General features: G+C 41.9%; 1 protein-coding gene across 1 annotated transcript in view; it reads right to left on the minus strand.

The window, feature by feature from the left end:
- Positions 1-2,096: 2,096 nt before the first annotated feature.
- The window catches only part of GNAQ (G protein subunit alpha q), a 317,188-nt gene continuing 294,407 nt past the window's right edge, over positions 2,097-24,877 (minus strand). The window contains exons 6-7 of the mRNA XM_052644816.1: positions 11,271-11,424; positions 2,097-2,690 (exon numbers count right to left, since the gene is read on the minus strand). Of these exons, the coding sequence (XP_052500776.1) occupies positions 2,500-2,690; positions 11,271-11,424 (345 nt within the window). The 3' untranslated portion in view covers positions 2,097-2,499. The remainder of the gene's footprint in view (positions 2,691-11,270; positions 11,425-24,877) is intronic.

Consider the following 24,877-nt stretch of genomic DNA (forward strand, 5'->3'; position numbering starts at 1 on the left):
GCTTCTAAAACTGCCTTTCTAATAAAGGCCATCAGAGAGGTAATACTAAACTGTGCATTTGCCAAATAAGAATATGAATTGTATAAAAGCTCATATTCCAATCCTAGGTCAAATGGCAAAAGTTCTACAAAGTTGGTTTCCATGTTTGTATAAAAGCTCCAACTGATTTTATGTATTTTGCTATGAAATTACCTTTGGGTCTTATAATCAGTATACCTCTACTTAGGAATGTGCAAATGATTTTATATAGCACGATGCTAGTACCGCTCTGTACGATAGTAAGGTTTTTTTTTTTTCTTTTCTAAATGGAAAAAAAAATCCCTAGTCAGAAATAAACTGACAAATTTACATTCTCCTCTCTTAAAAAAGTAAATAAAATAACATTATTCAAAATGTGAATTAGCTATGAGACATACAATTACATAGATACATATCAATACAGCACATTCAATCTGCCAAAAAATTAATGATTACAAAGCCAGTAAGGATGATGCAATATCAAGAGAGAGATGTATGTACAATGATTAGAGCATTCATAATTGCACTATACCTACAGGCAGTCTGTTTCTTAATTAAATTACAGGTGCTTTCTGAATAAAGAGAGAAAAACCAGGTAACCTGTGTACTTTGAGGCTGGCAGAGTAAAGAATTGGAACATTCCATTATTATTGAATAAGTCTGGTACTCATCTGATAAGCCATTAATTTTCTCTCTCCTTTGTTGTTTCAAAACAGTGATTTACATAAAAGTTTATAGATTCCTGCCAAATAGTACTACAGTAAAATTAGACCAGGATCATGGCCTAATTCTACCTTCCCAGCAGGTTTAAACCATCATGATTTATTTTCTTAAATTATATTTCAATTCAAGCTGCTTGACAGAAGATCATCAATACATGTGCTGTGTTTTTTTTGCATTGGTTGAAAAGCTGCACATATAGAATTCTAGATCTCTCTCCTACTAGGTTCAGTTACATAGATACACATTCTATAGAACAGAGAGGTTACTTATGAGTTTCGGTCCACAAATCTTCCTTAAGTTCAACTCAATCAGTCACCAGTTTAAGATCCTAAAGATGGTAAACTAGCAGTAACTTCAGAGTCTACAAATTAAAGGTGTCAGAGAAATACTATTGACCAGTGTTTTTGGCAGACCTACTTGACCTTAAAGAACACAAAGAGAGTAAACTGGCTTCAAATGAAAAGATCAAAGCAGATTTCATCGGGTATCACACAAGACAGCTTTTCCACATTGCTGATTCAGACGCTCAACATGGAATGTGGACACTAAACAGTGTGATTTAAAGGCAAAGAAAGGATGGACTGTAAGAGTCAAGTTCACAGCGACCAACAGTTTGGCAACTGGTGCTTCAGGTTCGTGCTCAGCCAAACATTTTAGGCTTCACAGTCTTACTCTCTTACATTTTAAGATACTGGCTTTCATCTTTTAAGCTTTCATTAGTTTTTTTTTAAAAGCCAGCTTTGGCAACATATATCCATAGTTAAAAGTCATTTTAAAATTGTGGCCCAAACACTAAGGGGGGAAAAGAAAAGAGGGAGAAGAAATTTAAGGAAAAAAAAATTAAGAGCAGCCTATGAGAAGGATCTGGGCAGCAGCCATTGGGATAATGTAGTGTCTGTTGGCATATTTTTTTTGGCATCTGCAATTTGAAGAAAAGAGGGTGGAGAAAAAAATGGCAAGAAACAGGAAGAACAATGGCACATGATATTCCAAAAGGAAGAACTCCTTCTGTGTCTTGGCCCTTGCTTTACTGACTTCTGTATGGTCTGCTGAGCAACCAGTTATGGCTGAAGGTAAACTTCAAAAAAAAAAACCAAAACACAAGACACTTAACCGTTAAACGGGCATCCACTGTCCCAGCCCAAAGTGAGGCAAGACAATATATTTATATAAAAAGACCTCTATATGTGTATCCAGAGCAATACATGTAAAACCACAGTATTAATACTTATAATCCTTCAGCAAAAACCACAAACTGTTAAATTAAGCTGATGTCGATGGCTTAAATTGAATGACATTGTCCTGACTCTATCATTTGAGAGAAAAACTTGACCAAGAATGGAACTAGGATAAAGGCCATTGTAATGTGGGAAAAATCAAGAGGAAGGGATGGGTTGGGAAAAGGAAAATCAACTTCATTCTGCTTAATAGAAAAGAATGAGAGAGAGAGAGAGAGGAAGAAACAGCTCTTATTTTTGTGAGTGCATGACTGAGAATTTAAAATACATTGAGTCACAAGATTTTGCCTAAAAAAAAGAGAGGAAATGTGCTGGGACTGTACTTCAGCATCCTGTTTTTCCTCTGAATAGTTTAAATAAAATCATAATATTTACTACAAACTCTGTGGACACGCTCACACAGAGTCCAGGACGGCAATAAATTAGTATTATGCAAATTGTTTTCCACAGAAATACAGTCCCTCTTGTTTAGCTTCACTAGCCCACCAGGGAAGGGAAGGGCGGTGTCGAGGAGGCACAATCAGACCAGATTGTACTCCTTCAGGTTCAACTGGAGGATGGTGTCCTTGACAGCAGCAAACACAAAGCGGATGTTCTCGGTGTCTGTGGCGCATGTGAAGTGCGAGTAGATGATTTTGTCACTGTCTGGGTTCAGGTCCACGAACATCTTCAGGATGAATTCTCGAGCTGCCTGGGCATCTCGCTGGGGTCCTGTTGGCCAAGAGAGAAGAGGGACATTTGTCAGCTGGCTGATCTGTTAATGCATTTGCTCCATGTTTACTAATGCTCATGAAGACCTCTTCACTGCAGATCTGATCTGTTATAAGGGTCCTCCCAACACGACTATGTGTCATGGCTCCTCTTTCTCGCTTTAGCTGCCCATCCATCCATGTCCATCCATCCACAGAATGTGATCTTGTGAGAACAGGCAGGTAAGTAGTGTGAAGGCCAGGCTACGTTTAGCTCTTATTCTTCGGGACACAAGGAGCCATTACAGAATCTTCAGGTAGGGACGTGGTTAGCTTACTTCTGGTTGCATTTAGTTAACTGTGCTGGTTTCAGCTGCATAACAAGCGTGCATGTCATACAACCGCCTCAGGCTCTCTCGCCAACTGGCCCCGTGTGCTCCCCACCCAACCTGCTCCCACTTCTTTATCGATCCTTTTACACTCTCCAGACTGAAATCTCTCTAAGAATAGAAAACCTCTTTCTTAACCTCTGGTCTGTCTACAACTGTCCTCTGCAGGCTCTTTTCTGGTGGTTCGGGGAAAAAAAAAAAAAAAACCCACATTTACGTAGAATTTAATTCACTACATGTGATGATTTTAAAAAGCCAGTTTATGTTTTCTTACATTTATCCAGGGTCTCTCATGTGCCAAGCACTGTTTTAGATGTTTTTAAAAAGGACGTGAGTCTGAGTGAACTCCGGGAGTTGGTGATGGACAGGGAGGCCTGGCGTGCTGCGATTCATGGGGTCGCAAAGAGTCGGACACGACTGAGCGACTGAACTGAACTGACTGATGATACATTTATCAGGATATATTAAGAACTTATTTCATAATTTTGCAATAGATTCTTAGATATGACACCAAAATCAAAGGCAACAGAAAAGAAAACAGATCAATTGGACTTAATCAAAATTAAGAACTTTTGCACATCAAAGGACATTATTAAGAAAGTAAAAAGACAACCTATACACTTGACTGTACAGCAGCAATTAACACATTGTAATTCAACTATACTTCAATAAAAATAAATCTAAAAAAGAATGACAAAAAAAGACAACCTACAGACTGGGACAAAACATTTGCAAATCATACATCTGATAATGGATAAATATTCAGAATATACCAAGAATTCCTCTACAACTCAGCAATAAAAAGACAACCTGATAAAAGATGGGCAAGGGATTTCAATAAACATTTCTCCCAAGAAGATATACAAATGGCCAATAAGCACGTGAAAAGATAAACATTATTAACTATTCGAGAATGCAAATCAAAACCACAATATGACACTGCTTCACATCTACCTGGGCTTCCCTGGTGGCTCAGAGGTTAAAGCATTTGCCTGCAATGCGGGAGACCCGGGTTTGATTCCCAGGTTGGGAAGATTTCCTGGAGAAGGAAATGGCAACCCACTCCAGTACTCTTGCCTGGAGAATCCCATGGATGGAGAAGCCTGGTAGGCTATAGTCCATGGGGTCGCAAAGGGCGACTTCACTCACTCACTGACTCACATCTACCTGAGCGGCTATAATCAAATCAAGTGGAAGATAACAAGCAAGCATGTGGAGGAATCTGAACCCTTGTGCCTTGTTGCTACAAATGGAAAATGGAAAACAAACAGTGTGATGACTCCTCAAAAAGCTAAACACGGCATTACCATAATCTACCCCAAAGAAGGAAACAACCCAAGGGTCCATCAACAGAGGAATGGAAAAGCAAAGGGTAGTATATACAGACAATGGAATATTATTCAGCCATAAAAAGTAAGTTCTGACAGATGCCACAACATACATGAATCTTGAAAACTTATCAGATAAAATAAGTCAGACACAAAACAACATATTCTGCAGGATTCCGTTAGGTGAAGTATTGAGAAAAGGCACATTTATAGAGATAGAAAGTAGGTTAGAGTTTAACAGGGGTTAGGAGGAAGGGAAAATGCAGAGATATTGCTTAATGATTATAGAATTTCGGGGGGCCATGATACAGTTTTGGAAATAGAGATGGCTGCTCTGCACTGTGTGGAGAAGGCGATGGCACCCCACTCCAGTACTCTTGCCTGGAAAATCCCATGGACGGAGGAGCCTGGTGGGCTGCAGTCCATAGGGTCACTAAGAGTCAGACACCACTGAGTGACTTCACTTTCACGCATTGGAGAAGGAAATGGCAACCCACTCCATTGTTCTTGCCTGGAGGACCCCAGGGACAGGCGAGCCTGGTGGGCTGCCATCTATGGGGTCACACAGAGTCAGACACGACTGAAGCCACTTAGCAACAGCAGCTCTGCACTGTGAATGTAATTATCGTATCACTGAACTGCATGCTTCAAAATGGTTAAATGACAAAATTTCACATTACATATATTTTACCATAATTTATAAAACTAGTGATACATACAAAAAAGAATTGAATTGAATGATATGCTTTAAATGGATGAATTACATAATGTGAATCATATCTCAGCAGAGCTGTTTTAAAAACATAATAGACCCTGATAAATATGTTAATTTAAAACTCGTTGTAAATTAAAAGCAATACCAAAACATTACCACCTATCAAGGACTGAGCACTTTCTTTCTTTTTTCTTTATATAATTTATTTCAATTTCTGTCTGTTCTAGAATGAGCATCTTTCTTATATGTATCTTTGTGGCACTATGCATCTGAATTTCTCCCATTTTCCAGTTAGCTTTATACCATGAAAGAGGGATGAGCACTATAAGCTCTATTCCTTCTCTCTCAGCAAACCCTCTTGGGATCCACAGCTTAGATTTTTTTTTTTAAATCAATATTGTTATTTACTGGTTGGGATAAAGAAATCTTTGACAATTCTACTGAGGGCCTACAGATTCTAACAAAATACATGGTAAGTTTCAGAAAGCCAACTTGAAAACTTTTCAAACCAATCTTATGAGCAAACAAGCTTATATCCAACACTGCCAGACACTGGGAGGAAGAGTCATGAAAGCAGATTATTCTCAGTTGTACAGCTTACAAAAGGAATGTGAATTCCTGACGTAGCCCAGATTGAAATTGTCAATGATTAAGATGACTGGCAGTCTATCTATCAGATCTAGTCCCTTAAATCTATTTCTCACTTCCACTGTATAATCATAAGGGATATGATTTAGGTCATATCTGAATGGCCTAGTGGTTTTCCTTACTTTCTTCAACGTAAGTCTGAATTTGGCAATAAGGAGCTCATGATCTGATGAACTATGGACTGAGGTTCGTGACATTGTACAGGAGACAGGGATCAAGACCATCCCCATGGAAAAGAAATGCAAAAAAGCAAAATGGCTGTCTGGGGAGTCCTTACAAATAGCTGTGAAAAGAAGAGAAGCGAAAAGCAAAGGAGAAAAGGAAAGATATAAGCATCTGAATGCAGAGTTCCAAAGAACAGCAAGGAGAGATAAGAAAGCCTTCCTCAGTGATCAATGCAAAGAAATAGAGGAAAACAACAGAATGGGGAAGACTAGAGATCTCTTCAAGAAAATTAGAGATACCAAGGGAACATTTCATGCAAAGATGGGCTCAATAAAGGACAGAAAAGGTATGGACCTAACAGAAGCAGAAGATATTAAGAAGAGGTGCTAAGAATACACAGAAGAACTGTACAAAAAAGATCTTCATGACCCAGATAATCACGATGGTTTGATCACTCACCTAGAGCCAGACATCCTGGAATGTGAAGTCAAGTGGGCCTTAGAAACCATCACTACGAAGAAAGCTAGTGGAGGTGATGGAATTCCAGTTGAGTTATTTCAAACCCTGAAAGATGATCCTGTGAAAGTGCTGCACTCAATATGCCAGCAAATTTGGAAAACTCAGCAGAGGCCACAGGACTGGAAAAGATCAGTTTTCATTCCAATCCCAAACAAAGGCAATGCCAAAGAATGCTCAAACTACTGCACAATTGCACTCATCTCACTCACTAGTAAAGTAATGCTCAAAATTCTGCAAGCCAGGCTTCAGCAATACGTGAACTGTGAACTTCCAGATGTTCAAGCTGGTTTTAGAAAAGGCAGAGGAACCAGAGATCAAATTGCCAACATCTGTTGGGTCATTGAAAAATTCAAGAAAGTTCCAGAAAAACATCTATTTCTGCTTTATTGACTATGCCAAAGTCTTTGACTGTGTGGATCACAATCAACTGTGGAAAATTCTGAAAGACATGGGAATACCAGACCACCTCACCTGCCTCTTGAGAAACCTATATGCAGGTCAGGAAGCAACAGCTAGAACTAGACATGGAACAACAGACTGGTTCCAAAGAGGAAAAGGAGTACGTCAAGGCTGTATATTGTCACCCTACTTATTTAACTTATATGCAGAGTACATCATGAGAAATGCCAGACTGGATGAAGCACAAGCTGGAATCAAGATTGCCAGAAGAAATATCAATAACCTCAGATATGCAGGTGACACCACCCTTATGGCAGAAAGTGAAGAGCAACTAAAGAGCCTCTTGATGAAAGCGAAAGAGGAGAGTGAAAAAGTTGGCTTAAAGCTCATCATTCAGAAAACTAAGATCATAGCATCCGGTCCCATCACTTCATGGGAAATAGATGGGGAATCAGTGGAAACAGTGTCAGACTTTATTTTTTTGGGCTCCAAAATCACTGCAGATGGTGATTGCAGCCATGAAATTAAAAGACGCTTACTCCTTGGAAGGAAAGTTATGACCAACCTAGATAGCATATTGAAAAGCAGACACATTACTTTGCCAACAAAGGTCCGTCTAGTCAAGGCTATGGTTTTTCCAGTGGTCATGTATTGATGTGAGAGTTGAACTGTGAAGAAAGCTGAGCACTGAAGAATTGATGCTTTTGAACTGTGGTGTTGGAGAAGACTCCTGAGAGTCCCTTGGACTGCAAGGAGATCCAACCAGTCCATTCTGAAGGAGATCAACCCTGGGATTTCTTTGGAGGGAAGGATGCTGAAGCTGAAGCTCCAGTACTTTGGCCACCTCATGCGAAGAGTTGACTCATTGGAAAAGACTCTGATGCTGGGAGGAATTGGGGGCAGGAGGAGAAGGGGACGACAGAGGATGAGATGGCTGGATGGCATCACGGACTCGATGGACGCGAGTCTGAGTGAACTCCGGGAGATGGTGATGGACAGGGAGGCCTGGCGTGCTGCGATTCATGGGGTTGCAAAAGTCAGACACGACTGAGCGACTGAACTGAACTGAAGAAGACTGGCACCATAATGAATTAAAGAGTGCCCCAATTAAAAACATGATATATATATATATATATATATATATATATATATATATATATATATATATATTATTTAGTGTCCTAGCTTATTTAATGTACTATCGTTAACTTAATTCCATTGTTGTTATTGTTCAGTTGCTCAGTCATGTCCAATCTTTGCAACCCCGTGGACTGCAGCATACAGGCTTCCCTATCTTTCACAATCTCCCGGAGATGGACTAATAGATTGTTAGAACTGATGCAGTCTTCTATTTTCATAAAAGAACATTATCTCTCTCGTTTGTGAATGAAATTTTACTTGTTGTTTTTGGGAAACAAAAGTCTACTCTTTTGACTCTTTTATTCTTTTTTATCTCTAAAGTATATCACAATATAACTCAAGTTCACTGAAGAGCACTTGGAGTCTGTTATGCTTTTAAGCATAATTTGTTATCTGAATAAACATAAACTACAAAGAAATCATTATGGCCATCACAGCAGGAACAAAAATCCCATAGTCTCTATGAACAGTTTTGCAATTCAAGTCCATGTGGAAATGGTAATTTTCCTTCCTGAAGGGAAATAAAGAAATGACATTCATTATGATTAAGACCTTGTAAGTAAAGCAATGTGGAAGTGTGAAATTTATAATACTATAAACATGTGTATTATAAACATGTCACTGCAGAGTGGGCCTAGAATTTTTTTCTCTCAGGTCATCTTACAAGGGCCTGAAGTCTCCTGGAATGACAGTTGCATCTGCTTTAGGAATAACTATCAGCGTCTTTTATTCTTTTTCCACAGACAAGTTTCCTATATGCGTGATGTGTGTTATCAGGAGAGATGGACAGTAAAAAAAAAAAAAATCTTCAGATTTAACAACACTCACAGTGGGCTCATGTTGGAAGGAAGATGCTCTTACTTACAGTGATGAGGAACCTGGGGAACTCACTGGACAAAGGAGATATGTAAAAAGAAGAGGAAGAAGCCACGGAGAGAAGGAAGAACAGTACTCTAACACTTACTGCAGGTCTTTATTGCAGGAAAACCAACCCTGGTGTGCTGTTGTGTGTGTGCTGTGTGTGTGCCTTGAGCCTTGGTGGGTCTGCTCTGTGCTCTGTCCTCCCGTAAGTATGCACATAATGAAAACATGCTGCCTACAGGCTGGTGCTATATCAGGGGGTGGTGGTCATTTCTCGTTCATGGATTTTCACCAAATTCTGAGAAAAACTAAAACAAGTCTCCCTTTCCAGGCACATGAGGCAAGCATGTGTGTTGGGTGGTAAGCCGGAATCTTCGTGCCCATCTTATTTTGGCCTGTCTCGTGTTTAAGGAGTCAGCCTGTTGCTGTGGGAGAGAACTAGTGCTAGGTTGCCTCCTTCCACGGTTTGCTCAGGAGCACTGAGGACTACAGCCTCAGGCATCTGTGACTTGATGGCAGGCTAGTGGCCAAGTAAAAGGAGGAAAAGAGAATAAGCTAGGCAAGTATTTGTTTTTAAAGGAACCTCAAAGCACAAAGGAAAAGCTACTTGGACAGAGGATGGGAACACACTGCTGACAAGACCAGTATGATAACATCCCTACACGTTAGAATCCTATGTGCATCTGAGAAGGAACTTCATTTCATTAACATGTAACGTTTCCCTTCCAAGAGCAGCATTGCACCAAACACACATGTGATGAAAGATGAGTGAAACTCCATCCTCGATGTGTTGGCATCTTTGGGGAAAGCTATGAGGCCAAACTGAGTATTAGTTTTGAAGTAATTACCTTTCTTAAGGGGTTTGTAGAAGTACAAAAATGCTGCTGAGTTGACATACACACCAGATAGCTTATGCTGATAAAGTATTTTTTAAAAACAGCCCGTTCTCTTGTTGCACCTCTAGAATAGGTACTTTTGGATTTGTGTTCTTCTCTCTGCCAGGCACCAAGCTACGTGACTTGCATGTGTGATTCCATTCAATTCTTTTTTACACAGGAGGAAACTGAGTACTTAAACGTGACTGAGGCCCCACTGCCGGTAAGTGGCAGAGCTGGTGCAGTACTGTGCAACATTCAAAGTTTGTCCTCTTACCTACTATTCACTTAGATCTGGGTTTGGCAAGCTTTCTCTGTTTAAGGACCACAGAGTAAATATTTTGAGGTTCTGGGCCACTTGAGCTCTATCACAACCACTTAGTTCTGCTGCTGTAGCACAAAAGCAGCCAGACAGCATATACATCAGTGGGTGTGGCTGTTTCAGTAAAATTTTACTTATAAAAAGAGGCAACAGGCCATAGTTGTTTAGTCATTCAGTCAGGTCTGACTCTTTTGCAACCCCACCAGGCTCCTCTGTCCATGGGATTTCCCAGGCAAGAATCCTGGAGTGGGTTGCCATTTCCTTCTCCAGGGGATCTTCCTGACCCAGGGATCAAAACTGAGTCTCCTGCTTGGCAGGTGGATTCTTTACCACTGAGCCACCTACGAAGCCCACAGTTAGCCACTCCTAATCTAGACTCCAGCGTGTGTGGGGAGCTGAGTGTGGATTCTGCAGGTAAGTTCTTACAGGACAGGGGTTGTGACTCTTTCACCTGTGTCAGAGTGGCTGGTATGGATGCATTTTGTTACCAATCTGTCAGCAAGTAATATTTCTCAGAAGGGGTTGGGTGTTGTGCTCAGTCATCCAGGATTTCAGTCTAGTTGAGGAGGCAAGATTTGTTATAAGAAGGAAGTAAATAATGCAAAGTACATAGACAGGAGTCCCTAAGTGGGTGCTACAGGCAGAGCTTAAAAGATGGGTGCCTTCTCTCAGGATGATGGGGCTTCATGGGGCCATGAAGCCCTCCAAAGAAAATATCTGTGTCAGGCATCATGCAGAAATGTCGCACTTATGTTATCTATTACAGTCAACAAAACAAAAGTTTGGACCTAAAGCCCCAAGCAATTAAGTCACTCGATCAAGGTTTACAAATAGGAAGTATCAGAACTGGGATTTGAAGCTGAGAGATCAACTTCAGACCATGGGCTCTTGACCACAAAATTCTGTTTTCTCTCCAGAGAGGAGAGGCAGACTGTTACCAAATAAAAGGGAACTCAAGAGGGAACTATATGGTTGATACATAGTCAAAACTAGGGGATGGTTCCCTCCTCTGATACAAAAGAAAGCTCCTTATATATTCTGAAGTAAGTGTAACTTTCATCACTGTTGGTAAGTGAAACATTTCAGGTCATTAAAACACAGGACAAACAATGATTCACACTCCATTAACACACGGGCTTCTGAGGCACTGATGGAGTATGGGAGTGTGTCAGCTCTGGCCCTGGTCTCAGGAGGAGGGATATTTCCCTGGCTAAGGCGCTAGCTGAAGAGTGCAGACTTACCATCATATTCCGGGAAATAGTCAACTAGGTGGGAATACATAATTTTCTCCTCTAGAAGATCTTTCTTGTTTAAGAACAGAATAACTGAGGAGTTCTGGAACCAGGGATACGTGATAATTGTTCTAAAGAGTGCTTTGCTTTCCTCCATTCGGTTCTGAAAAAAAAAAATCATCAGAAAAACAAGGCGTGAATCATATGATCACTCACCCTGGGAACTGTTTGCTTTATAAGTGCAACCCATCTTTGGAATGCATTCAATTTCTGCGGCCTTGGGCTGAGCTTCCATGGCACCAGGATTTACATGCAAAAGGCTCAGCAGCTCTTTTCATTAGGCAAACTCTCAGGCTGATGAGCAGAAGAGAATAATAATAATAAATATCCACTGATACAACTTTTAAGGTAGAAAAAGAATCATCAAAGCCTAGAGAATCAAGTTGTACCTGGCACACTGTCACAAATGCCCACCAAGAATTATTCATTCATGGCCAAATACTTAAGATCTGTATCAAAAACTAAGTACTAGGCTTCATTTTACATTTCTTAATCTATATGTACTAAGGACGTCACAATTAGTTCTATTACTTAACAGTCAAAACAAAGTTACTTTATTCTTTGCCCAAAGTGCATCAATATTTTTAGAAGTGTTACTTTTTACTATATAAATATATATATGTGTGTGCGTGTATATATATATATATATATGTATATATATATACATTCCCTGATTAGAAAAACACATGGAAAAATAATTTTAGATCACACATTTCCTGTTTATCAGAACACACTGTCTCCCTAAGTTTCACTGTAATTTTCATACAGAACTGTGGACCTATACATAGTAATTAGTTGGAGATACAAATGTAATATTGCTCACCACCTTCAGTGTTTTCAACTGAAGCTATCTATCAAGTCAGCCTAGGTAACAGAAAACCTCAATGAATTCTTAAGGAATTAGTCAGCCTGCTCTTACAAATGAAGATGTTTCAAGGGTACTTCTGACTTGGGTGATTACTCACCAGCCAAAAGCTAGACAGCCTCCTTGCTTAGCCCAAATCTATTCACCAGCTCTTCCTTCTACAGACACACTTGCTTCTAAATCATTCCCGCCCTTGATCACAGACCAAGGCGGCATATTTGGAGAATCCTCCTTGGGCCTGCATTTTCTCAGACAACAGGGAACACTCTCCATCCCCCTGTCTTGGATCTATGTGTTATGACCAAGTCAGGGGCAATGGAAAAGTCTGCTGAGGATTGAGCCCACGTCTACTGCTAACAGGTGGCTTAATGGCTTAAGCCAGAGGATCCTATTCAAAAAGTGGGTTTGATCCCTGGGTCAGGAAGATCCCTTGGAGAAGGAAACGGCAACCCACTCCAGTATTCTTCCCTGAAGAATCCCATGAACAGAGGAGCCTGGCAGGCTACTGTCCATAGGGTCACAAAGAGCCAGACATGACTTGGCAACTAAACAAATAATCCTATTTTCCTTGTACCTGGGGTGATTCAGGGCTGGGCTCTGAATCCAGGTTCCTGTCACTTGGACTATTGCTTTTCTTGTTTTTTGGTTACCAGTGTAGCCAAGCTGCTCAACCAGTCCAGTGAAACTCTAGGATTTTTGCCAAGAGCTTTGGAACAGAGAACCAGCTTTCATGAAGAAAATGGAAGAAGCATCGTGTAGCCTTGAGCTTCCAGCAGCCATTTTGAAACAGGAAGAAAAAGAAACTAGGTTTTAACTTCTTGGTCAAACCATGCCAAACCCTGGTGATGCTTCTGCATTTTTTAGTAATATCAACCAATTAAGCACTCTTTAGTTTTTAAGCTAGTATGAACTGTATTTTTTCTGTATCTTATTATATATAAAATACTCCTCAGAGAAAAACAATATATTATGTATATGCAGAATCCCCCCAAAAATGATGCAAATGAACTTATTTACAAAACAGAAACAGACTCACAGACTTTGGAAAAGAATGCTATTTGTAACTGAATCACTTAGCTGTACACCTGAAACTAACACAATATTGTTAACTCTGCTGCTGCTGCTGCTAAGCTGCTTCAGTCTATCCAACTCTGTGCGACCCCATAGACAGCAGCCCACCAGGCTTCCCCCATTCAATATTAAAAAAAAAAAAATTTAATGCTTCTTTTTGATATAGCTGGATCCACTTCATTCTCAAATTTCTAAAAGGAAGTGAATGAAAGATGTTTGAAGGATGACCTTGAAGACTAACGGTTCAAGCTGTTTACACATTCTGCTCAGCTTTTACCTTCCTGATGTAGAATGTGTCCTGAGTTTCACAGTTCAGCATTATAGAGGCCAACTACACTCTTCTGCATTACCCTATGACTGCTGTTCCAGAAAAAGTTCTGGGAAGTTGAGCTCACCAAGCAATTTCCTATATCCTGAATATGTCTTGCTCTTTTCTTCTATAAAGTGTTCCAATTCAAATCAAGCTGAAAAGGTCTACTGTTCAAAAGGAGACCTTTACCAAACCTGATAAAGTCCATCACCACCAATCGAAATTGAGCAGAATGCTGTGGGCTCCTGGTCATGGAAGCCTTCCTCTGTCCCCCATTTCTTGTTTGTAGGAAACAGGCTTCAGCCTCCATGACCTTCCCTGAGTTTCAAAGGGCAAACAGCTGCTAATCAGGGAAGTGAGGGATGCAGCCTCGGAACAGGGTCCTGGTTCCACCTCAAGGGATAGATACACATAACAATACCTTTGAGCTTGTCTGCAGAACTAAAACCCCCAACAAATGAAAGATATTAATTACTAGACGAAACACTTCACTCCAGAGAACAGGTCACAGTTGGGATAACCCCCAGAATCATAGAAGCTCATCGGTAGACCACCTGAGGCTAGATGCAAGGAGTGCAGGTCCTGCACACACCCTGATCCTCACCAGCAATCCCACCCTGATCCTCACCAGCAATCCCACCCTGAACACTGCTATGAAATTCCCCACCAAGTCCCCCTGGGTTGGGACACACCATTCTGAGGGCATTAGTCCCCTGTGGCCCCCTTTGCCTGGAAAAGCAATAAAGCTATTCTTTTCTGTTTCATTCAAAACTGTCTCTGAGATTCAATTCGACTCTGGTGCACAGAGGCCAAGTTTGTGGCATCACAATCTCTTTACCTTTACACTTTGTGCCTACCATTAGATAAATATGCAGGGATGGGTTACTTCAAGGGACAGTGTTTATTTCACAGCACATATTTAATATAAATAATATGCACAGCCTTTAAAAAGAGTATTTTTACAATCTATGTGCCTTTTACTGATTGTCATCACCAGCAAAAAAATTTTAAGCCTGGAAACAATATTCACTGAGAAATGATCTCTTGTAGCCTGAGATTTTACAGGTTGAAAATTTCATGACTGAAGGAAAGCAAAGGCCCTAATTAGAACTGAAAGAATTAAAGGATCTAAAGAGAGTTAATTAGATAGTGACATCCCTGAGGGAAGAATTAACTTTTTTTCTTATTTATGGTTATAGCAATTCCAGAAAATCATACTGTGACCTTCAGAGAAGTCATGTCTAAAGAGCGGGTATGTACACCTTGGCCTCAACCAGGTAGCCTCCATCCGAAAGGCTTATCACTGTGATTAGCACTCTCCAGAAGGGGTAGGATGGGGTCCCCAGGGGAGGGCCCTACTGGGACCTTTTTTAGGTTGAAGTCTAAGGGTAAGTGGTTAGACCCTAGGTAGAGACTAGAAAGGGGAGAGGAGTGGTCCTGACTTTGAGTTCACGCACAAGGAGACACCTGACGTCTCTCTGATTAAGTTTCAAGTCAGGACTGGATCCCCCAAGCTCCAGATGGGGGTCTACTGGAAGGGGGCCTCATACTAGGACACAGTGGAGACAGTGGACCACGCCCAGCCCTGGGTCCTAGAGATGTCTTGTGGTGGTGGCTATCCCTCTGTGCCCAGGGCTGCTGCACCCAGGGCCATGGTGGAGGTGAGCCTGCTGACCGGCCTGGTCTCATTGAAGCTTTGCCAGTGCCTGCAGTCTGGGGTTGTTCTAGGCTGTTTTCCAACTTGGCAAATGCTGTGTGGCCTCGGCAGGAGCTTCTCACTCAGGGGAAAACTAAAGAGCAACAAAGTGGGTGGCTGATCAGCAGCATTAGCACCCATATACCTCCAACCAGAACTACCAAATTCAATCTCAGGGACTTGCTTGGTGCTCAGTGGTTAAGATTCCATGCCTCCAATGCATGGGTTCGATCCCTGATCAGGGAACTATGATCTTGAATGCTGTGCAGCACTGCCAAAAAAACAGCAACAACCAAAAAACCCCCTCAATCTTAGGGGGTGAGCCCTAGGAATCTACATTTTTAGCAGGCCCTCCAGGGGATTCTGATGTAGGGTTAACTTTGGGAAGCACCGTGATGGAGGTGGGCTTCTCCAAATTAGCATGTGTTAGGAATCACCTGGGGACATGGGCTGTGACTCAGCTTGGGGTGGGACCCAGGAGCCTGCATTTCTAATAAGCTTGGAAGTGAGGCTGATGCTGCTGACACACAGCATGCACTTGGCGCTGGAAGGTGCAGAGAGCTTGCTGAGCTAGGGACCACAGCAAGAAACACGACACGCTGTCCTGTTTTCATGTTAAGAAGTGCTAGTTGCACATTAAGCCCAGTGCCCTAGTCGTGCAATGAAAATCTAACTGTGCTGGCGTCCTGCTTTTTGTCTCTCCCAATTAAGATTCATCATGAGAAACGCTGGGCTGGAGGAAGCACAAGCTGGAATCAAGACTGCCAGGAAAAATATCAATAACCTCAGATATGCAGATAACACCACCCTTATGGCAGAAAGTAAAGAAGAACTAAAGAGCCTCTTGATGAAACTGAAAGAGGAGAGTGAAAAAGTTGGCTTAAAGCTCAACATTCAGAAAACTAAGATCATGGCATCTGGTCCCATCACTTCATGGGAAATAGATGGGGAAACAGTGGAAATAGTAACTAAGTTTATTTTTGCGGGCTCCAAAATCATTGCAGATGGTGACTGCAGCCATGAAATTAAAAGACACTTACTCCTTGGGAGGAAAGTTATGACCAACCGAGATAGCATATTCAAAAGCAGAGACGTTACTTTGCCAACAAAGGTCCGTCTAGCCAAGACTACGGTTTTTCCAGTGGTCATGTATGGATGTGAGAGTTGGACTGTGAAGAAAGCTGAGCGCTGAAGAATTGATGCTTTTGAAGTGTGGTGTTGGAGAAGACTCTTGAGAGTCCCTTGGACTGCAAGGAGATCCAACCAGTCCATCCTAAAGGAGATCAGTCCTGGGTGTTCATTGGAAGGACTGATGTTGAAGCTGAAGCTCCAGTACTTTGGCCACCTGATGCGAAGAGCTGACTCATTTGAAAAGACCCTGAGGCTGGGAAAGATTGAGGGCAGGAGGAGAAGGGGACGACAGAGGATGAGGTGGTTGGATGGTATCACCGACTCAATGGACATGGGTTTGGGTGGACTCCAGGAGTTGGTGATGGATAGGGAGGCCTGGTGTGCTGCGGTTCATGGGGTTGCAAAGAGTCGGACACTAGTGAGCGACTGAACTGAATTAAGAGTCTTACTTTATGCCGTGTAAGTTGTTTTTCACTCCACAGTGAGAATTTCTAATACTTTTAACCCCCAGGGGAATGTTTACAAATCGATATACTCCTGCTCAAAGCCCTCAGACTAAATCCTAAATGAAACTAACATCAGGTTTTTATGATGTCTCACAAGGTGATGGACTGTGCAGAGAGGGAGGCACAATCCACTTTGCTCAGTAAAAACTCAAGTCTGTGAGGGAACAGTGTGTCCCAGGAGACTGGTGTCACTTGCTTTTTAGTGACTCTCTAGGGCCTGGAGTGGCAAGTAAGAGAACAAAATATATACATATGAGACACTGAATTTATCAGTCATACATGTGAGGATCTGTCCACCTCTAAGACAAGTTTAAAAGCAGTCTCAGGGAAGTGGTGCAATCTTATGCTCCTCCTCTTGGGGTTAAAACCAGTCAGTTCAAAGAGGATGTCAATTTAGGTTTTTATTCTCTTCCAAACACTAAGACTGTTTATTAACCAGGTGGGACTGCCTATACGTGAGGTCCAAGGAGGTTTCTGACTTCTTGTTGACCCCATACACACTTCTCCTAAACGGAAAGCAATGAAGGGTGGCCTGGTGAGAGAGCTAGAACAGAGGGGACAGAGACCAAGGGGCCGACCTAGTCTCCACCCACAAGTCTGAGCAAGCTCTGGGAGTTGGTGAAGCTGGCAGAAGCGAAGCCTGGAGTGCTGCAGTCCACGGAGTTGCAAACAGTCAGACACAACTGAGCGACTGAACTGACTGAGTCCCCACTCTTAGAGACGTGGGAAAAGCAAAGGGTCACAGGGACCGAGGACAGTCTGCCAGAAAGTGAGCACAGCGGTTGAGTGGTCTCCACGCAGTCACCCTGCCTCAAGTAAACGTGGCCACAGAAATGTCAGCCTTGCCCAGACCATTTGCTATGAACTCTCTCACTCTGACGTACATATGGTGAAATCCTTACCTCCAATTTAAGTTTTCAGAAGCTAGGCCATCAGGAGGTAACTGGGATTAATGCCGTTTTTAAAAGAGACCTCACACCTTCCGCTATGTGAGGACACAGTAAGAGGATGGCCATCTGTGAACCAGGAGGCAGGCGCTCACCAGATGCTGAAACTGCCCAAGGCTTGATCCTCCCAGCCCCCAGGGCTGTGAGAAACAAATGTCTGTCATTTCTAAGCCACCTGGTCAATGGTGCCAATTGCCAGATTCAGACTTAAATTGAAGAAAGTAGGGAAAACCGCTAGAACATTCAGGTATGACCTAAACCAAATCCCTTATGATTATACAGTGGAAGTGAGAAATACATTTAAGGGACTAGATCTGATAGATAGAGTGCCTGATGAACTATGGACGGAGGTTCGAGACATCGTACAGGAGACAAGGATTAAGACCATGCCCATGGAAAAAAAATGCAAAAAAGCAAAATGGCTGTCTGAGGAGCCCTTACAAATAGTTGGGAAAAGAAGAGAAGCGAAAAGCAAAGGAGAAAAGGAAAGATATAAGCATCTGAATGCAGAGTTCCAAAGAACAGCAAGGAGAGATAAGAAAGCCTTCCTCAGTGATCAATGCAAAGAAATAGAGGGAAACAACAGAATGGGGAAGACTAGAGATCTCTTCAAGAAAATTAGAGATACCAAGGGAACATTTCATGCAAAGATGGGCTCGATAAAGGACAGAAATGGTCTGGACCTAACAGAAGCAGAAGATATTAAGAGGAGGTGGCAAGAATACACAGAAGAACTGTACAAAAAAGATCTTCATGACCCAGATAATCACGATGGTTTGATCACTCACTTAGAGCCAGACATCCTGGAATGTGAAGTCAAGTGGGCCTTAGAAACCATCACTACGAAGAAAGCTAGTGGAGGTGATGGAATTCCAGTTGAGCTATTTCAAACCCTGAAAGATGATCCTGTGAAAGTGCTGCACTCAATATGCCAGCAAATTTGGAAAACTCAGCAGTGGCCACAGAACTGGAAAAGGTCAGTTTTCATTCCAATCCCAAAGAAAGGCAATGCCAAAGAATGCTCAAACTACCGCACAATTGCACTCATCTTACATGCTAGTAAACTCATGGTCAAAATTCTGCAAGCCAGGCTTCAGCAGTACGTGAACCGTGAACTTCCAGATGTTCAAGCTGGTTTGAGAAAAGGCAGAGGAACCAGAGATCAAATTGCCAACATCCGCTGGATGGCTGAAAAAGCAAGAGAGTTCCAGAAAAACATCTATTTCTGCTTTATTGACTATGCCAAAGTCTTAGTGACTTAGTGACTGTGTGGATCACTATCAACTGTGGAAAATTCTGAAACAGATGGGAATACCAGACTACTTGACCTGCCTCTTGAGAAACCTATATGCAGGTCAGGAAGCAACAGTTAGAACTGGACATGGAACAACAGACTGGTTCCAAACAGGAAAAGAAGTACGTCAAGGCTGTATATTGTCACCCTGCTTATTTAACTCATATGCAGAGTACATCATGAGAAACGCTGGACTGGAAGAAGCACAAACTGGAATCAAGATTGCAGGAAGAAATATTAATAACCTGAGACATGCAGATGACACCACCCTTATGGCAGAAAGTGAAGAGGAACTAAAAAGCCTCTTGATGAAACTGAAAGAGGAGAGTGAAAAAGTTGGCTTAAAGCTCAACATTCAGAAAACTAAGATCGTGGCATCTGGTCCCATCACTTCATGGGAAATAGATGAGGAAACAGTGGAAACAATGTCAGACTTTATTTTGGGGAGCTCCAAAATCACTGCAGATGGTGATTGCAGCCATGAAATTAAAAGACGCTTACCCCTTGGAAGGAAAGTTATGACCAACCGAGATAGCATATTCAAAAGCAGAAACATTACTTTGCCAACAAAGGTTCGTCTAGTCAAGGCTGTGGTTTTTCCAGTGGTCATGTTTGGATGTGAGAGTTGGACTGTGAAGAAGGCTGAGCACAGAAGAATTGATGCTTTTGAAGTGTGGTGTTGGAGAAGACTCTTGAGAGTCCCTTGGACTGCAAGAAGATCCAACCAGTCCATGCTGAAGGAGATCAACCCTGGGATTTCTTTGGAAGAAATGGTGCTAAAACTGAAGCTCCAGTACTTTGGCCACGTCATGCGAAAAGTTGACTCACTGGAAAAGACTCTGATGCTGGGAGGGATTGGCGGCAGGATAAGAAGGGGACGACAGAGGATGAGATGGCTGGATGGCATCACTGACTTGATGGACGTGAGTCTGAGTGAACTCTGGGAGTTGGTGATGGACAGGGAGGCCTGCCATGCTGCAATTCATGGGGTCAAAAAGAGTCAGACACAACTGAGCGACTGAACTGAACTGAACTGAACTGATCTATGGTGTTTTGTTACCTAAGCCGAAGGAGACTTAAGACAACACTGATCAGGTGAGTCGCTCCTCCCAAGGCTGGAATCGGTGAAGAGGTGGGAGTGCTAATCTCTATCTTGATGTCTGGCCTGGGCTGAAGGAGAGGCTCCCTGCTCCCCACTGTGTAAATCACAAGCAGAATGGTGGAACCAAGATCATCAGAAAAGGACTGGTTCAGGCTATTGTTGAGGGGGTTTCACACCTCTAATCCTTAACATCCCATATTGATTCTCACACAAATCCAACAGCAAAAACACACAATTTCTGATTAAAACATAGGCAGAGGATCTGAACAGACATTTTCCCAAAGAAGACAGACAGATGACCAATAGTAACTACAAGAAAAGATGTTCAACAAGATTAATCATCAGGGAAATGCAAATCTAAATACTATGTGGTATCACCTCACACCTGTCAGAATGGTTAGCATCAAAAAGCCAAAAAAAAAAAAAAAAAAAAAAAGTAGGGGCAAGGAATGGAGGAAAGGGAACCCTTGTGGACAGTTGGTAGGACTATTAAAGTGGTGCAGCTGCTATGGAAAGCAGTAAGAAAGTTCCTCAAAAAATGAAAAACAGAACTATTATATGATCTAGCAATTCCATTTTGGGGTATTTATCTGAAGGAAATGAAAACACTAACTTGAAAAGATATCTATACATCCACATTCAATGCAACATTATTTACACTAGCTAAGACATGGAAGCAACCCGCATCATCAACGGATGAATGGATCAAGAAAACTGAGATATGTATAATATATACATATGGATATGTATAATACATACATATGGATATGTATAATTATTTATGTATAATGTATATATATGCATATATAGCACATTTAATCGGAGAAGGCAATGGCACCCCATTCCAGTACTCTTGCCTGGAAAAGCCCATGGACGGAGGAGCCTGGTGGGCTGCAGTCCATGGGATCGCTAAGAGTTGGACACGACTGAGTGACTTCACTTTCACTTTTATGCACTGGAGAAGGAAATGGCAACCCACTCCAGTGTTCTTGCCTGGAGAATCCCAGGGACGGGGGATCCTGGTGGGCTGCCGTTTATGGGGTCGCACAGAGTCGGACACGACTGAAGCGACTTAGCAGCAGCAGCACATTTAATATATACACATGTCAGTTCTTTATAATGTGTATATGTATAATATATATAACACACGCACACATACATATACATGCAATAGAATATTATTCAGCCATAAAAAGAAAATCACGCCATTTACAACAACATAGATGAACCTTGAGGGTATTATGCTAAGTGGAATAAATCAGACAGAGAAAGACATACTATATAATCTCAATTATGTTGAGTCTTAAAAACAGGGGCTTCCCTGGTGGCTCAGGGACAAATAGTTCACCTGCCCCTCTAGGAGACATGCATCGTCTAGGAAGATTCCACATACTGCTGAGCAACTAAGCCTGTGTATCGCAACTGCTGGGCCTGTGCTCTGCAGCAAGAGAAGCCACAACAATGAGAAGCCTGAGCACTGTAACTAGAGAGTAGCCCCCACTTGCCACAGCTAGAGGAAGTCTGTGCGCAGCAACAAAAACCCAGCACAGCCCAAACTAACCAGCTAACTCAAACGAACGAAAAAATAAAAACAAGTATAGATACAGAGAACAGATTGGTTACCAGTGGTAGGGAGGCAGAAGATGGGTGAAACAGGTAAAGGTGGTTAAAAGGTACAAACTTCAAATTATAAAATAAGTAAGTCCTGGGGATGTAATATACAGCATGATGACTACAGTTAACAAGACTGTATTATATATTTGTAAGCCGCTAAGATAGTAGATCTTAAAAGTCCTCATCACAAGAAAAGAAATGAAAACTGTGAGGTGATGGATGTTATCTAGACTTATTGCGGTGATCATTTTGCAATATATACAAACACTGGGTCATTATGTTGTACACCTGAAACTAATATAATGTTATCTGCCTCCTGCATCTGCATGCATGCTCAGTGGTGTCCGGTTCTTTGTGACCCCCAAGGACTGTAGTCCACTAGGCTCCTCTATGCAAGGAATTTTCCAGGCAAGAATATTGAAGTGGGTTGCTGTTTCCTCCTCCAGGGGATCTTTCGAACCCAGGAGGGATCAAACCCATGTCCCCTGCACTGGTAGGCGAGCTCTTTACCACTGAGCCACCAGGGAAGCACAGGTCTATGTATGAGCCCCTAAGAGGGGTTAAAAAGAGGCTGGGGTCACATACGCAGGAGAGGTTTGAGTGGAGAAGGCTTAAAAACAATGTAGTTCTGAGTTGACTCTTGAGAGATGGAGAGATTATAAGGAAAAAAGAAGAGCAAAAGCAAAAGGGAATTGAAACCCAGGACCGTCTGGAGGGACCTGTGATGATTCTGTGTAAAACAGTTTGTGCAATTCTGATCTCTGCAACTTAGGTATCAAGTAAGAAAAGTTTCCATGTTGAGACTGTGAAACAATTCCTCTTCATTTACATTTTACAGTGGGGGCTGGGAGGCATAAACACACTGGGCCCCATGAAGAACATATGCACTCCTGCCCCCGCCAGTCATGAAATAAGCTGCTGGCTCCCACTGCCTGCCTGTCTCCAGGGCAGGCAGGGAGCAGAAGCCAACAGGAAGCTCTATCAGACATCTCCAGTGTGGCTTGCAGAGAGAGACACAATTACCTGCCTGGAGGTAAGCAGCCTCTGCCTTCCTTCCTTTTGGCTCTCATACAAACCTCCCTCCTATCAAGAAAAAGGCCAGATCCTGTGGACGTGGCCCAAGATCCCTACAGGAAGTTGGCTTTCTTCAGGCTATGACTTTGCCCAAAACTCTGCACAAAAAATTATCACTAGTTCATGTCTCTAGCCCTTGTAGTCCTGCTGCCAATGACAGTGTGGGTTGGCACTCTGTCAAGGTGGTACTTCCCTCCAGCAAGAACCAGCGTTAAACCAGATATCTGAACATCAGTTTTCCTAACTTTTGCAAGTCATTATTTTGCCAGTAAATACAAGTTCTAAGAATACAATTTAAATGAGACCCTCATTCATTTCTATGATCCAACTCACCCACCTGCCAGCCTCTCCCTGTCGCTATTTCCCCCTCATATCAGGGCCTTATTTATTTATATTCTCCGTAAAGTCTAGAACATAGCCTTTAACTAGACACAAGAAGTAAGCGTGAAGACTGCTCAATCACCACTGAGGGCCTTACAGTCATCTAGGAGTTGTTCTCAGCTGCTATCTGAGGTAGGATGCGCCCCAGACACAATGGGATGCAGCTTTTCAGGGCTCAGAAATGCAGACAGTCTGAGTGATCCACAAATGCACTAACTGATGCCAGAACTTGGGTCAAGGGCCTGTGGTTCTTTGCTTATAACTTGTGTTCACAATTCAATGATTCTGCATTTCCTGAGCTGTCTTCTAAAAAAGGCCAAGTGACACACTTGATGTAAATGAGTGAGGTCCAGATACATGGACAGAGTGGTTACATGAGCATTTTGGTAAAGTAACAGACTGTTTAGCCACAAGGAAAGATACACATTTTATCACGCCTTAAATATTCTTCAGTTACAAGTTAAGACATCTGCTGGTCACACAATCACGCTCAATTTTAATGCCTAGCTGTTTGTAAGGCTGCTTCTTCTATATACTGTGCATGATGAAAAACGTGCTGCCAAGGTACGGTCCACAAGGTACTAGTTTTATTAGCATCATTTCTGCTTCTGAAAGTGATCAGGAAAGGAGATTATTGGGATATAGGATACAGGATTATTAGGATATGCATTTTAAATACCACTCTTCACCCTTACTGCCATGACAAGCTTCACTATTTATTGTCACAATTTATCAAAGAATACCTCATAAATTACTTTATTAAAGTTATTATTTTAAAAGAGCAAAGACTAGTTGACTGTTAATGTAATGATTCATAATAATATAAAATTTGAATCAATCATTACCATTTGTAGTTTATCAAACACTGAATACTTCGAAAAACTCACATCCTTAACAAGGACAACTCAGGTATCAAGTAAGAAAAATTGATTTCATTTATGTGTTGACTGCGTAAATAAATGTACCGACTCAAAAGACAGGAACTCCAAAGCCTTTATGGAAAAAAAAAAAATTTGCAAGCCTGGTCTGCATCTCTTTCTTTGCTTGATTATTTAGGAAAAAGCTTGATGTACTTTGTATCTCCAGTAGGATCTCACTGATATGTGTCCGAGCTGACATCAACGCACATTCAAAACACCTGTGCTGAGCTTCTGTTGCTGGGGGGAGGTGGGAGTGGGAAGGGCCAGGACTGTGAGCTCCCTTGGTTTGAAAAATGACTCTTGTGAACTTGGGCAAGTGACTGCACCTTAGTTTCCTCGTATCCCCCAGGGCTTGGGAGCACAGAATGGAATGCTGCACGCAAAGCACTCAGCTGTGACCCCAGCACACAGCAGTTTTCTATAGTGTACTCTCAGACATGGCAAAATTGCTATGTAAGAACCTCCTGTTAAGGTGATCGCTGACCTTAAATCTTTAGCCAAACTATAAATCCAGTAAAATCTATTTCCTGAAATTGCACAAAGTTAATCTATCCATGGTTTCAAGTCCAGATACATCCGATTTATAAAAAACTGGAAAAATCATCCAGGTTTCTGCCAAATGCTTAGAGTCAGTTTCTTCCTAAG

The sequence above is a fragment of the Budorcas taxicolor genome, chromosome 8, assembly GCF_023091745.1.
Source record: "Budorcas taxicolor isolate Tak-1 chromosome 8, Takin1.1, whole genome shotgun sequence".
Lineage (NCBI taxonomy): Eukaryota > Metazoa > Chordata > Mammalia > Artiodactyla > Bovidae > Budorcas > Budorcas taxicolor.